Source organism: Corvus brachyrhynchos, unplaced genomic scaffold (genome assembly GCF_000691975.1).
Source record: "Corvus brachyrhynchos isolate BGI_N302 unplaced genomic scaffold, ASM69197v1 scaffold101, whole genome shotgun sequence".
NCBI classification, from domain to species: Eukaryota; Metazoa; Chordata; class Aves; order Passeriformes; family Corvidae; genus Corvus; species Corvus brachyrhynchos.
Window position 1 is genome coordinate 8,998,777 of NW_008237239.1, and position 14,925 is coordinate 9,013,701.

Genomic DNA, 14,925 nt, shown 5'->3' on the forward strand with positions numbered 1-14,925 from the left:
GCTGATATTTCCACTGCTACAGCCTCTTATTTACAGACAGCATTATCTTAGTATCCCCGATTTTGCTTGAATAAGAATAATTTAATTAAAAAGTATTTTTCTGTTGTCCCTAATCAGTTGACTAAATACTAGAAGTCTTCACAGAAAAAGGTGAGGCATAAAATACACATGCATTTGGGAAGGGATTTGGTTATAGTTAAGAGTTCATGGTGAAAAGCAGTTCCTGCCTTGCTGCTGACATGGACCCCACCGGAGTATTTTCCTTCTGTGTTGAGCATGGGCAGAACACAAAGTCAGAGCTCAGGCCAGTACACACCAAGCAGAAGGATGTGTTGGAGCAGGACCTGTACTGCAGCTCCTGTTGTGATTCCCGCTGTGTGACCAGCCTGAGCTGCCACTGCTTTGGTTCACTTCATAACACTGCGGGAAATCAATTAGAAGTTCCATTATATATCGTAATTGGAAGGCAATACAGTGTTAAGTCAATGAAGGTGTAGTTCATGAATGTGTAGTTCAGGCACGTATCTGGTGTGCTAAGACTAAATGCTCTTTGCTTAATTTTGCAAGAAGCTTACCTAGCAGATTCCCTTACCTTGCTGACATTGTTGTATTAATCAGGCCCTATACAAGTAAAAAGTACAAGTAACTGTTGAAGAAAAAAAAGACTAATGCCTTCTTACTATGGTCTGTCTTGATAGCAGCCTTTATCATTAATAAATGATGGTATGAAAATGTCTTTGATATGGAAAGCTACTTCTATTTGAAAGAATCTAGATGGTTTTAATAAAAAAGTAAACAAAGATTGTGAGATTAAATATCAGAGATAAAACACTGGTCTTTGAATGAATGGAACAGTATGGGAACAAAACATAACTAACAAAGTTAGTTGGCCAGTGCACCTGAGCATTTTCTTCTACAGAACAATTATGGAACCTTAAATAATTGAGGATTGAGACATCTCGCAGTCATTTGCAGCACAGCATTGCCCCCATTCTGCTGGGTGGGTATTTCAAACCTACTGTCAGTTCAGGTGTGCAGCATAATGACACCACAGCTTGCCTTGTGGCATCCTGAGTTTTGGACGCAGTGTGTATGTGCATCTCCTACCCACCCCCAGCAGTGCCAGCTGTTCTTTCTGCTTGTGTTGAATTGCTGAAAAACACTGCTTTGAAAGTTTCTACAGGGTATTGAATCAGAACCTGTTACTTTGGAGTTTGACTGTCTTTTCTGCTTTCACACTTGTACTTTCTTCTTTACTCATAAACTCCAGTGTAGTGGGCTTATGGCTTGATTTGTACGTTACTAAAACTATATTTTCATTAAATAAAAAGTTGAGCTAGAAGTTCATGTAATCATAAATTTTGTCACTTTGTCTTATTTTTCTTAGACTTTCTTCTTAAAGATGTATATTATTAGAAAATTAAATAAACATTTTCTAACGTGTTTGTGGCCATCAACCTTTTTTAAAAAAAAATCATTAAAACACTTTTTATGTGGTTAAAGCACAACTTGTCTGGGTTGCCAAATCCAAAATATTTTTGAATGTTTCCTGGATTATAATCAGCCTTATGCATCACCTACTGAACTTAAATTGGTCAGAGATATACCCAGGAGGGGTGAGGTGGAAGACCAGGAGCAGCAGATTATCATTGTCTTTCATTCTTTGTGCCAAGTTCATTCTTGCAATATTTTTGCTGGCAGTAAAACAAAACCAGAGTATGAAGCTGTTGATAGACAAAGTCTTCTAAAGCTTAGGGTGTGAAACCTGCATTTTTTGTGCTTCTGCTAAGAAAACTAGCAATGGGGAAAATTACGTCCACCAGAAAAACATGCTATGCATGAATTGAAAGATTTTGATCTACTACCTTTATGAAAGATAAATCTAGGCAGCTCTTACTACCAGAAGCAGCGAAAGGAAGTTCTCAAGAAATCATGTCTTTCACCTAAATTACAAAATTGAATTGTTATGTGCAAGGATGAAATGGCAGTAAGAATGAGAGGAAACTGTGTTTTCTGTATGAATACCTATCACAGGCACCTCAGTGAGCCTGTTCAGCTAATGTGAGTTCATAGAGTTAAATTGGTGCAGGCTGACAGGCAACCAAGTAGTGTCACTGCAGTCGGGTGGGAAATGCCTGTTGCCTCAGGACCTGCCGTGTCATCTGTTCATTTCCCAGTCAAGCCTATGCCTGGCATCACAGCTGGCAGCAAGGAATCAAGTACCTGAGCTTACTGGGTGCAGGCAAATTAGAGCAATAAGAGCAGAGTCTTGAGGTTTACCTTTGGAAAAAGTGCTGAGAAAATGCAGCACAGACTGTGCCTAAGCTTGAGAGGCAGAAGGAATGTGCATTTTGAGTAAATTTTACAGCACTTTCTTTAGCCAACTTTTCTGAGAGGTGTGTTTGAGTTACCAGTTACCTGCTTGCTGCTGTAGAACATAATTACTCTGGTTTTGGTAAGTGAAGAGGGTTTGAAGAGAAAAAAAAAGGTGTGGAGAGAGACTCAGACTGAAATAATCAGATTCTGTAGTCCTATTTGGAAGGTAAATTTGAAAGACTTGTCAGCACAGTTGGGCCTTGGGGAAGGGCTACCAAGTCACAATACAGTTCACTTATAAAATTACATATTTAGAAGGCATTCTACTGGGGAGAAAAGTGAATAAGCTTGAAAGAATATATAATTTCCTGGGTTTCTGTAGTAGCAATAGATTAAATGAGTATTCTGAGAAAGACTGAGTGATGATTGATGTTACTGTTTCTGTTTGCAGGTTCCATCTAGGCTTTGAGAACTACTGTTCCACCAGAGTTACAGTAACAATTGTCTCAGGAGATGCTTCCAGGGTTGCTACTGGAAAAACTAAATTGTTTTCAGATGCTTTGGAGTTTTTTTCTGTTTATGCACCAGATTTTTCTGTATGATTTTTTTTCCTTTCCCCCACAAAAGAAGATTAACTAGGCATCACTGAGGTCTGTCAGGTTACCAGGATTTTCCGTGCAGCACTCAGTGTGTTGTTTCAGGAGACAGTGCTGCTTGTGATGTCAGAGCCTGCCCAGATTTGCTGTGTCATATCAGTCATACTGGTGGTGGATTTCAGAGCAAGGAGAATTAAGTTCCCATCAGGGACTAACAGGCTTTTGTTCATTGGGTTGGACCAGCTGTGTTTTAGCTGAGAAGAAATTTCATATCCCAGTGGTTTTTTGAAACAAAAAACCAGCAGTGATTCAGAATAATAGGTAGTGAATACTACTGGAACCATGTTCTGTGAAGAAATATAAATAGTTCAGCAATATACAGACTAAATAAACAGAGCAAAGGAACTCAACACCAAGAAGTATAATGTATGGTGGCATGACCACAAGGTGCTACAGTTGACAGTGGAAGCTGATGACTAAGGAGAATTGGAGTTAAAAGCCAGAAAATTGTGACTATGACAAAACATGATAAGAGCAAGAAGTGCAAGAAAAACTGAGAACATGTTTGAATAAGTGAGGGCATTGCAATAGCTGCTTGAGAACAAGAGGGAGCCAGCATTCAGTCCAAGGGCAGGTGTGTGTCCCAAGTGTTGGTGCACTCTGGGGGAAGAGATGGTAGCACTGGCTTCTTGAATAGCTTGCAAAATGCCATGAAGTCCTACTGGACAGCCAGGGGGTAGAACACTGTTCTTCCAGCCAGCAGATCTGGCAACAAGCACCACGCATGACTACAGGTATCTGTACTTGTAAGATGACTTGGAAACTTTGAGGCATGGTTTGTTCTCACTTCAGAGTTTAAACTTGTGCCTATGAGAAGAGTGCCAAGAATTTTGGATTAATGCTCATCCCTCTCTTCTTTAAAGATTGTAGCCTAAATTTTGATTTACAGAGAAAACAGTGAGATGTTGGCAGGGTATCAGTTATGCTACACATAAAAAAAAAAATTACTGTTGAATATTAACCAAAATGGATACATCTGTAAAGTTTTTGTTCTAAGTAGCATATTGGGATATAGCGAGATCTTTCAGTGTTAATGCAGTGTTCTCTGCCTTTCTGTACAATAGTCCATAATGACAGAAAAAAAAAGCATGTTCAAATACCAGGGCATACTGAATGGTGGTTTTGAGTTTTTGAAGTACTTTCCCCTTTGGTTTTCATCTGGATTGTCATATTCCCTTTACATTTGGGTTTCTAGTGCACAAATATGCCTCCTCTGACGTTTGCTTTTGCATGCAATCCAGGTGAACATACATGAAATTAACAGGGGATTTTAATTTGTCCTTATGATGAAAGCGCATTGGGTTGATATGGCAAGAAGCTCCCCTTGACAATCACCTTGGTACCCTGTCACTTCCTCTTCTTATCCACTTTCAGTAAAAATCAAACTTTATATTTTTCCACTCTTGTGTTCTCTGTCTCAACTTACAGGGTGTGCTATTTATTTACGCTATGACTAAATAATCAATGATTATGTCCTTGCCACTCTCTGTCACCTCTGAAGCTGAAGATTAGATATGTATAGTAATCTATTCACACCATAGAATTTTAAAGGAAAGTTTTAGCTTGCTTGTAAAATTAAAAAGAAAAAAATTAGAAAGTCATTCTCCCTCTCCTTTAATGAGAAGAGTTTACTCTTCTGTGCCTTTTTCTTGGTTACTCACATAGCCAGTATGCTCTTAACACTTTTCTTCTCCCAGATATTTTGCTGTGTAAATTTTAGATAGGTGATGCAAAAGTGTGTTCTGGAACACCAGGTGATCGACAGGAATTCTGGATAACAACTTGGGACTGGCTGTGGTCTGCCTGACTCCCCACTTCTGAGCAGTAAGGACTTTCAAGAGTTATTTCTGTCTTGATACCAGGAGAGAATTTCGCTTTCATCTTTCCCCATACCCCATCATAAAGCCTTAAAAGGGGTAGGAAAAAGATTTCATCACAAACTAGTGCCAAGCAAAGAAAAAAAGAAGTATCATCATTGCTGTCTTTGGCCTCAGCAGGACAAATCACTGCTGAAGGTAGTGCTTATTTCAATGCAAAGGATGTTTGCAAAGGCAGCACTGAAACCACAGCAATTCAGTTTCACTCAGATAGTTCCAAATTAATAAGGATTGAAAAGTTGATACAGGAACAAATTGCTACTTAAAACTGAAACTGTACAACCTTAGGCCTTAAAGCCTGGAGTTTTCCATTTGTTGTTTTTATTTGCTTTCAGTAGTTTATGATCTAAATGTGTAAAATTAATATTAATCCCCTGGCTAGACATTAATTAAATTCAGTACAAGATGAATATGCTCCTATACTTATTAGAAATTCAGTAAGCCTTCTCTACTCAATCTTGTTTTTTAATTAAAAAGATAGTAATTTTGTGTTACTTTAAGCAAGAATATGGGCCATACCAAACTTCGCCCTATGAAGAACGTTAAAATCCAAAACTTAGGGCTCTATGTATTTTTCTGTTCACTTTGGTGAAAAAGCATATATGTAACCTCTTCCTAATGCTATCTTATCTTGGAGTAAAGTCCTGGTTATTTCTCTTGCTGTACATGGCCCTGTACTTTATTTACCTTGGAAAACCAAAATGTACAACCTACTTTGCTGCAGTTTTATATGTACATACATCTTAAGTTTTATTGACAAACACAGTTCCTATGATAGAATTGTTGATGCACTTTGACAAGTACAGGCTTTTCTTGTCAAAACTTATGACTAGAGAGCAGTTTTTTCAAATGCCTACTAGTACTTTAAATTTAGCATGCTGTACATTAAACCTTCGACTCCTGCTGGGGAGGGCAGGAAGCCTGCAGCTTTAATCAAAAATTTCATCAGAACAAAGAAGTGCAAGCTGTTATGACACGATGTTTAACTTTGAAAGTTTTGTCTTTTATGCCTGCTTTTTAACTTAGTAAGATTTGTGTTTGCTAGTCCCAGTGTAAAAAGAAGTGCAGTGTGCTTAAACTCTTTCTTGAGATCCTGTTACAGTATTTTTCCAGAGTAGCAGCAATATAGCCAGCTGAACTCTTAAACTGGAGATTTGGCAGACGCCTTGCCCTTAGCGTACAGTGTGTACTGTGTAATTTGGAAAAGATTAGTATAAAAGGACAACTGAAAGTCCATGTGATATCAGTTATGGTGTGAAGTACTGGTTAACATCATCACTCAAACTAAACATGCTACAGGCACACTGAGTAACTTCAAGGGACACAGACAGATCATTAAAGTTGGCCAGCAGAACTTCGCTAGCTTCCAGGAATTCATGAGCTTGATAAAAACAATGATGATTATTACTGTCCCTGTACTACACATTGAGGGAGGGCTTTTACCCTCCAACATGTCCCAAACCGGAAAGTCCTACCTGAACAGAACTAGGTGTGAGGATCAGGTGTGAAGTTGCCAAAGGAATCAAGTTTAACCCAAGGATTCCAGCCTGAGGCATACGTACATTGGCATAAACACATGTATATCAGTTTGTAATAGGCAAGTAACACCCAGTCTTTTCCTTCCACAACCTTGGATCACCTATAATTTTGACCACTTGTATAAACATTAGTTTCCTTTCGAAGATATTTCTAACTATTAAACCTGTATCTTTGAAGTGTCAACAAAAAGAGCAACATTTACAACTTTATATATTTTTCAGAAGAAAGGAAAAAAATTAACAGTTGGCTTCCTGCTATCTTATATTAAACTTCTGTAAAATCTTATATCCATTGCTACAATTGAATAATTTCTACAGTATTCTGAAACTGTAGCTTTTTTTTTCATGGCACTGATGGTACTTTGAATGAAGCTACTTAGCTACTGCTTTCATCTTCAGTAGACAATGGTTTCTTTTGCTGTAGACTTGTAAGATTTAAGTATCTTCCATGAAGTATTTATAAAGGATCAAATGTTGGCACGTTGATGAGTAGTAATGGAAAAAGACATAATTTTTTACATTTATATCAAAGCCTCTGTCTTCACCTCATAGATAGCAATCAAAGGAAAACTGGAACAACTCTGATATCCACATATGGAAAATATGAAATATTCACTAAGAGTGTTACGTAACTTCTGGTTGTGCCATTGGGAATAGAAGAGCTAAGAATTTAGAGTAAGCATAATGCCTTGCTTCTGGTAGTATCTGACCTGTCACTCTCCCTGTTTAATCCCTTCTTCTCACATGTTTAAAGCCTGATTCTAAAGATTTCACATCACTAGCTTTCAGGTAGATTGAATATAATTTGCAGAGAAAATAACACCAATTTTTACTTTTTGTAACTTAGTTTCCCACTAGCTCAAAAATCAGAACAAAAATGTTATCATATTTAAGTCAAACACTGCAGTAGGTGAAGACAACTTTGAAAACTAGGAGATTTAATAGTAACGCTTTTAGTGGCAATAAGAAAAGTCTCATGTGTATAAGCATTTTTTACTTCCTATCTCTAGATAACCACTGTAGTGATATCCCAAAACAAATCCTCTTGAAAAGCTCAAGATTTGAACACATGGTAAAAGTACTCCAACATAAAGTATATGTTTTTCAGAAGTGATAAAATTCCACCTGATTATTTCTAAGGTTCCCAAGCAATGGGGTCAGCAATTTAATATTCAGTTCAGTTGTAATCTCACATATGGAATGCACTTAGTATTAAATGAGGAAAATTTCTGCCATGTTTTTTCTTTTAGATGCTTGCCAAGAAAGATTAAAATAGCCCCACTTCCAGAAGTCTTTAGGGTTCTCACTCCTACTGGCTTCCATATTTACTTTTTTTTTAATATTGGGAGAGAAAAGTTTAATCTTCAAACTGTGTGTCTTGGTGGTATGATCACAAACTAAATTTCCTTTTTTTTTGAAGGAAAAAAAAATATTGCTAGTGTTTAAAAATAAAAGCGGTAGAAACAATCTAGTTCTATTCCAGAAAATTTCAACTGCAGGATGACTAGCACTGTCTTTAAGCTACACTGAAACTGCCTGAATTTTCAGAAAGCACAATGTTCTTTATATATGTAACTAAAGAATTGTGGAGGAGATTAGCTCAACCCCTGTTTTGTACCCACATGTATGCTGGAATGGTGATTTTATCACAATATGAACTGTCAGCATATGAATGACCAGCCCAAATTATCTGCTGTCTTCTGACTGGAGCATCAGAATAGAAAGTTCTGGCTTTTCTATAAATCCTGTTCCTTCATTTGAAGTGGGGTACAGAAATAAATCATACACTATATGTCTTGCCTGTACACGTAACTTAAGGTTTTGTGGGTGAGGTCACTTTTGCAAGATTTTAATAGGTCTCTAATTTGTAAGAAGAGTACAATGCTACATTTCAGTCTTTTGGGGGGGGATGTTTTGGAATCTTTCTCTCTTGCACATATATTTATTTTCACACAAAATCTAAATTGACTCAATTCTGTCCAAGACTGCTTCTCTTCTATAATTTTGAACAAGCCAGTTGGGTTCTGCCAGATGTTACTGGGGAGACAAATTAAGGCTGTGATCACATAAGCTTTGCTTCCACAAGAAATAAAAAGATCCATGAAAAGTCATTTGTAAGCTAATCACCAGGTTAGGAAGGAGAAAGATGACAGCTGACTTCTTCATACACCATTTTCAAGATGTTACCCACCCCTGCTATTACTACCATCACTGTATATGAATGTGGTTGTGCTGCTGCTGGTGCTAAACTTAAGGGAAGTGCAAGAGGGGCTATTTGCCACTCAAGAGGGGAGACCACAGCCATGTCTGAAGCTGTGACCTTCAGTTAGCTTTCCTAGTCTGCTTCTAGTCTTAGCTAATATCCAAAAGGTATGATTAAAAAATAAAGTTATGAAATTTTCCTTGTCATCTTGTACAAAATAATGACCAAAATTTTACACCTTAATCAAGATCTGAATGTAGGAATGGGTTAGTCCATTATCCTCATCTGTAACTAAGGCACCATAGCACTACTATTACAAATAGTCTAAGGAAAATAAGTATTACTCAGACAAGTTTTTGAAGTAAAGCCAGAGATACAGGAATTTTCCATTCCCCTTAGAAGAAACATAGAGAAAAGAGTACTGTAATTTGTAGTTTGGTCAGTTTGGAGTCAGGGATTACTAATGCTAGCCAAAATGTAGCAATTGCCTCTATCCAAGTAATTCAGATATGTTGGAATTATAATCTCCTGCAGTATAAATATAGCTGCTAATAGCTGGCTTTTCTTGGCTGAAGTCTTAAAACTATATGTATAAAGTCTCAAATGTACATTTTGATCTAAATGTGATAGGCTGTACATGAGTTTCTTGTTAGGAGTTTGTAAGCAACTGGTGTAGCTGAGCTGATTTTCTACGTGTTAGAAATACTGCAGGTACATTCTGTGCTTGCCTGTCAGGTTTCTCAAGGTAACCTCACTTCCCACCTTGCTTACTGACCCATGCAGGACAATTAATGAAGGTGGAAGTGTTGCCAACCTCTGCCCCAGTGGAGGTTATTTATCCCACACAATCTTGTGCTCAGATAACTTGTTTTGTTTGCAGAAAAAGTAGTGATGATTCAAGTGACAGAATCCATTTTGTCCAACTTGCCAATAGCGAAAAGGATTGCAAAGGTGACAGGTTTAACCTGAAGGAAGTTGGAGCTGCTTTTTGGTGCCTTCAGGGGAGGGGAACAAAGGGCAGAGTGAAGGAACACGGATGCTGTTGACAGCTGGTGCTGTTGAAGTTCACTGGTTTTAAGCATTCCTTTCACATGGATTGATTTCTAGTGACTGAAGCATAAACTTACAGAGTAGTGAAGTCTGAACATCTGGAAAATGAGTTTTTAAGTCATCTTGCTAACAGCTCTGGGTCTCTGCTTGATGCCTTTAACTTCAAAGATTATTGCAGGTTTTCTTTCTTTGCAATTAAAATATGAGATCACAGTTTATTCCAAAAGAGTCTTCCAGGAAGATCGAAGAGAAAAGAAATAGCAGGGATACTAAAGGTTAATGATAAACCAAGACACACACGCAGCCCCCAGAATCCCCAGCAAGATAACTCTTAATGTTGTAGCAACAAGGAGAAAATTTATTAGGTCATCTCCATTAATCATAAACTAGCTGTAAAAGCAAACCCACTATAATCTTCAGGTGAATAACTTCAAATCTATTACATAAAATTTTTCATGTAGTGAAATCTACATGTGAGCAGTAGTACTTGATGGCATGGCAATTCAGAATACTTGTGTTCATAATATACTATTTCCCTTCCTTACTTCCTGCCAAAGTACAGCTTGAATCAAATATTTTTTCAAAAATCATTCCTCTGCAGCTGTCAAAAGACTTTCCAGGATCTCCAGGAATTCTTACCCTAGGAAAAACTGCTACATGCTTCAAAGTGCTTTTTGCAAATAGACCTTTAGTAAAGCCATGAAAATTATAGTTAGAGGGATAAAGTGCTTACATCTGTACTCTGATGCATAAAATACCGTTTAAAAATCCAGCAGTAAAATTATTGGATAACAGCTATAGCATACTCTGAAATGGAATTGGGGTGGGGAAGAGTTGGAGATTTCTCTCCTGAAGTAACTTTATAACTGCTTGTGTTACAGATTGCCCTGAAATATGACCCCCAGATAGAAGAAGATCTGCGTAACTGGATAGAAGAGGTTACAGGGCTGAGTATTGGTGCAAACTTTCAACTGGGATTAAAAGATGGCATAATCTTATGCGAGTAAGCATTTATTAAGTAACCTTATTTTTAGGAGCTTTCTACTTTCAAGGAACTAAGAAGGGACTTTCTGAAGATTCCCTTTCAAAAGACATCAACAATAACAGTCAAACATAGCTGACTGTAGGACAGGAGACAACTTCTTTGAAACTGTTGGAAAAATGAACACTTAAATCTCCTTTATATTGCAGCTAAGATTTCTAAGTGTTTCTAAATTTAATGGCATAACTCATTTCTATAGTAATCAAATGGCACACAAAAATTGTTACTCTATTAGACTTGTGAGACCTGAGAACTGAGCTAATCCACTGTATGAACCAAGAAATTGACCATTTTGATGAAACTAATGCAACTAATAAAGCATGAGTAAAAGTATTATATAATGCCTGCACAGATGGTATAAGGATGAGATTTATTGTTTAAGCATTTCCCTCTTTTTCACCTCCCCAGGCTTATAAATAAGCTGCAGCCAGGATCAGTGAAGAAAATTAATCAATCAAAACTAAATTGGCACCAGGTAAAACAAAAAAAAACCCAACCTCAGAACTACACCTCTAACCCCCTTAACCCCCAAACAATTATTTTGTTCTGTATTAACAAATTTGCTGTGAAAGTGGTACATCTTAAATCTTAGTAGCACCAAGTTTACATATGATACATATCCAAGAGTTGAGGATGCTGCAGACATGAACAGTGTTTAACAGAATGCAGCTACAGCTGAGGTGGTTCATCAATGGCAGTTGAGTACCTGTATTTAATAGCAGCACTTTAGCTGCTCAGGGAAGTGTCAGATGGAAGAACAACTTAGAGCCCTATAGCAAGGCCTTTTCCCAGTTAAAAAACCAAGATGTTTACATTTTATTAAATCGCAACTGAGTTTTCCATCCAGGCAGTGCTGCAAGGTATTAGGTCAACAGCTTGCCTGTACCCAGACATCTCTGTATGAAGCATCTTCTTCAGAATGTGTCTGGAGAGGATGCAACATGCACTTGGAACAAGCATTGGAAGGGTTGCTGCCTAGGGTTGCTGCCTTTGCTGTTGCTGGGTCTAGCTTAATACTGTTATGTCAGCCTCCTTGTTTTCTTGGCATTGAACACTTCTAAATATGGGCGAGGATTTTTTTTTTAAGTTTTAATACCTCTTAAAACTTCAGAAGGAAAGACGAGATTTGGTCCTTACTCTTTGTATTCCATATTGCCTCCCAATTTCTACAGCACATAGTGCTAAAATGTGCTAATAAACCCCAAAGCTTATTTGTCCCAGTAGGTGAGCAAGATAATGCCTTCAGTCCATAGAAGGACCCCATCCACATAGTTATGTTTTTATTTTATTCAAAATTATCAGTTCTTGAAGTCAAATAGCATGGACATTATGTAAAATTTTCTAATTTTGAAGCAGGTTTTAGATTAGAATTTCTCTTGGAAGGGACAGACAGTTGAGACAAGTTTTCTTATCAAAGCCCACTCTAACAAAGTATATGGTACTCACTGATGGAGGAATGCCAGGCTGGATAACCTTTTAGTCTGATTTCTGAAATCAGTATTAAAACTAACAAAAAATAATCCCAGACTTCCCACCAGTCACTCTTAACCATGCCAACTGTTTTGTCCAGTTTGCACAAGGTAAAGAACTTGAGTAAAACAAGCAAACAAACCAACCAACACCAGAAGGCTTAAAATTACTTAGTTTCTGATTTGAAACACTGTGTAGAAAACTGGCTTTTTTGTTTCTGTTTAGCTGGAGAACATTGGGAATTTTATCAAAGCCATCCAAGTCTACGGCATGAAGCCACATGATATTTTTGAAGCAAATGATCTTTTTGAAAATGGAAATATGACTCAAGTACAGACTACTCTAGTGGCACTGGCAGGTCTGGTAAGTATTTGTATTCCTGCAGTTGGCCCAAATCCACAGGCCAGTTCAGATGCACCCTTCCAACCCATGTAAATACAAAAAAGAGTGTCCAGCCTGTCAGGAGAGGACAGACAGTACTGAGAGTCTGAGATACTGCAGAGGTTGCACTTCAGAGGGCTGTGTGCTCCCACATGCCCCAGGGAAGGCTTAGTTCAGAGTGAGGGTTCCTGACTGCTTCCATGTGCTTACACAGAACAGAGGAGGCTCACAGGAGAACACTAATCCCTGCAGAATATCCTTTTGACTCAGGTAGCTCTGGAGTGCCACCTTCAAATGGCATAGGAAACTGGTACCTTCTCTCAGCCCTGACACACAGTCTCATGGAGATAGACCTGCTTGTGGCATCATTTGAGAGCCCAGGCTCAAGGTGTGGAGACAGAAAATACACTTCAAACACTGAATATTCTATTTTCCCTCTCCCTACATAGGCAAAAACTAAAGGTTTTCATACTACAATTGATATTGGTGTCAAATATGCAGAGAAACAAGCACGAAGTTTTGATGCAGGAAAACTAAAAGCTGGTCAAAGTGTAATTGGCCTGCAGGTAAGTATGAAATTCAAGTTTGCAGTTAATTTTTTACATTTGAGAACAACTTCCTTGCTTTGATTAACTGATACATTGTTTATGCAAAACCAGGTGCAGAATAACACTATATTCTTATCTTGGAAGGAGGAATAAGGTTTTAATTCTTGTAAGCAGTTGATTGGCTTTATAAGCTCAAGTCACTGCCTGGAAGGTTGGTTTGTTTGTTTTAAATCTTCTGTAAGAGTGATAAGGAGGAAAGGAACAGCTAGTATTAGCAGCATCATCCTTGTCTTTGGATAGCTGAAGTTCCTTGTATGGTAGAAACTTTTTATTCTCTTCTCTTTCCTTAGTAATCATAAAAGCCAAAATAAAGTCTTAAAATTCCTGTGGTAGAGAAGTCGTGGCAGTATAAATGACTCATTACTGTCCAAGGTAAAAGTTACTTATTACATTTTGAGGCATACATCCATTCCAATTGCAATGCAGTTGGGCAAATGCCAGTCACTGAAATGCCTTAGGATGACAGTTGCCTTTATTTTTCCTTTTGAAACTCAGTAAGGAGAACAGGTAATTTATTACAGGTAGTGGTCAAACTACATGAGGGAAACATGCACTGAAATTACTTCTTTTTATCAGCCATCGCAGTTACCAACCATATTTGTTTCCTTAGACTGTTCTTAATGTACAAATAAAAATAATTTCTTCTGTCCACCTCTTCCTTTCCCCAATAAAGATGGGCACCAACAAGTGTGCCAGTCAGGCAGGCATGACTGCTTATGGAACTAGAAGACACCTCTATGATCCAAAAATGCAAACTGATAAGCCATTTGACCAGACGACGATTAGCCTACAGATGGGCACTAACAAAGGAGCCAGTCAGGTAAGCAGGACTGTGTGTGACATGTGCAGGGTGGACACAGCTCTCAGCCTACTGGGACAGGAGAGCCTGGAGTGGTGCCCAGTAGCAGAGTCTAACAGGCAGCAGTGAGTGGGTATAGTTCAGCTGTGCTCTTATTCAGTAATTGAGGAATTTGAATCTCTTACCTTAACCAGTGTGTCTGTGCTGAGTGTCTTAAGGCATAAAATTGACCTGGTTCTTCTAGAATTTCCTGCTGGCAGTGTTATGCCAGAAGAAAACAGTAACTTCATTTTAAGTATTAACTAGACAAAGGCAAAAAAGAAATTGCTTACTGGCACCATCTTAGTCAGAGTACTCGTATATTCTTTCCAAAGAGGAACATAAATTGGACCTTTTTGCAAGGACTTTAATCTGTGACTTACCTACTAGTGAACACATGCTGCTGTGCTTTGTTATACTTTAATTCCTAATTTTCAGCACTTTCAGTGAGGCATACTAGTTGAAATCATAAATCCAGTAATCACAGCTCTTGACCTTCTTACTGAACCTCTACAATCCTGTTTTATTAGGCTGGTATGCTGGCACCAGGTACCAGGAGAGACATCTACGATCAGAAGCACATATTACAACCTGTGGATAACTCAACTATTTCGTTACAAATGGGTACCAACAAAGTAGCTTCACAGAAGGGAATGAGTGTGTACGGGCTTGGACGGCAAGTGTATGACCCCAAGTACTGTGCTGCACCCACAGAACCTGTCATTCATAATGGCAGCCAAGGAACAGGAACTAATGGGTCAGAAATCAGCGATAGTGATTATCAGGCAGAATACCCAGATGACTATCACGGAGAGTACCAAGATGACTATCAAAGAGATTACCATGGTCAGTACAGTGACCAGGGCATTGATTACTAGCTTTGCATCAAAAGTTCAGTATTAGTCCATTATTTTATTCAGTAAGAACGAAACTAGCCTTGTGGAAT

The 14,925-nt window shown here is 38.1% G+C and overlaps 1 protein-coding gene across 1 annotated transcript in view; it reads left to right on the forward strand.

Annotated features, from left to right (window-relative positions):
* Positions 1-14,925, forward strand: part of CNN3 (calponin 3) — a 21,232-nt gene that overhangs the window by 5,629 nt on the left and 678 nt on the right. Inside the window, exons 2-7 of the mRNA XM_017729868.1 lie at positions 10,522-10,643; positions 11,091-11,157; positions 12,378-12,515; positions 12,983-13,099; positions 13,815-13,961; positions 14,510-14,925. The exon at positions 14,510-14,925 is cut by the window's right edge and continues 678 nt beyond it. Coding sequence (XP_017585357.1) covers positions 10,522-10,643; positions 11,091-11,157; positions 12,378-12,515; positions 12,983-13,099; positions 13,815-13,961; positions 14,510-14,857 — 939 coding nt within the window. The 3' untranslated portion in view covers positions 14,858-14,925. The remainder of the gene's footprint in view (positions 1-10,521; positions 10,644-11,090; positions 11,158-12,377; positions 12,516-12,982; positions 13,100-13,814; positions 13,962-14,509) is intronic.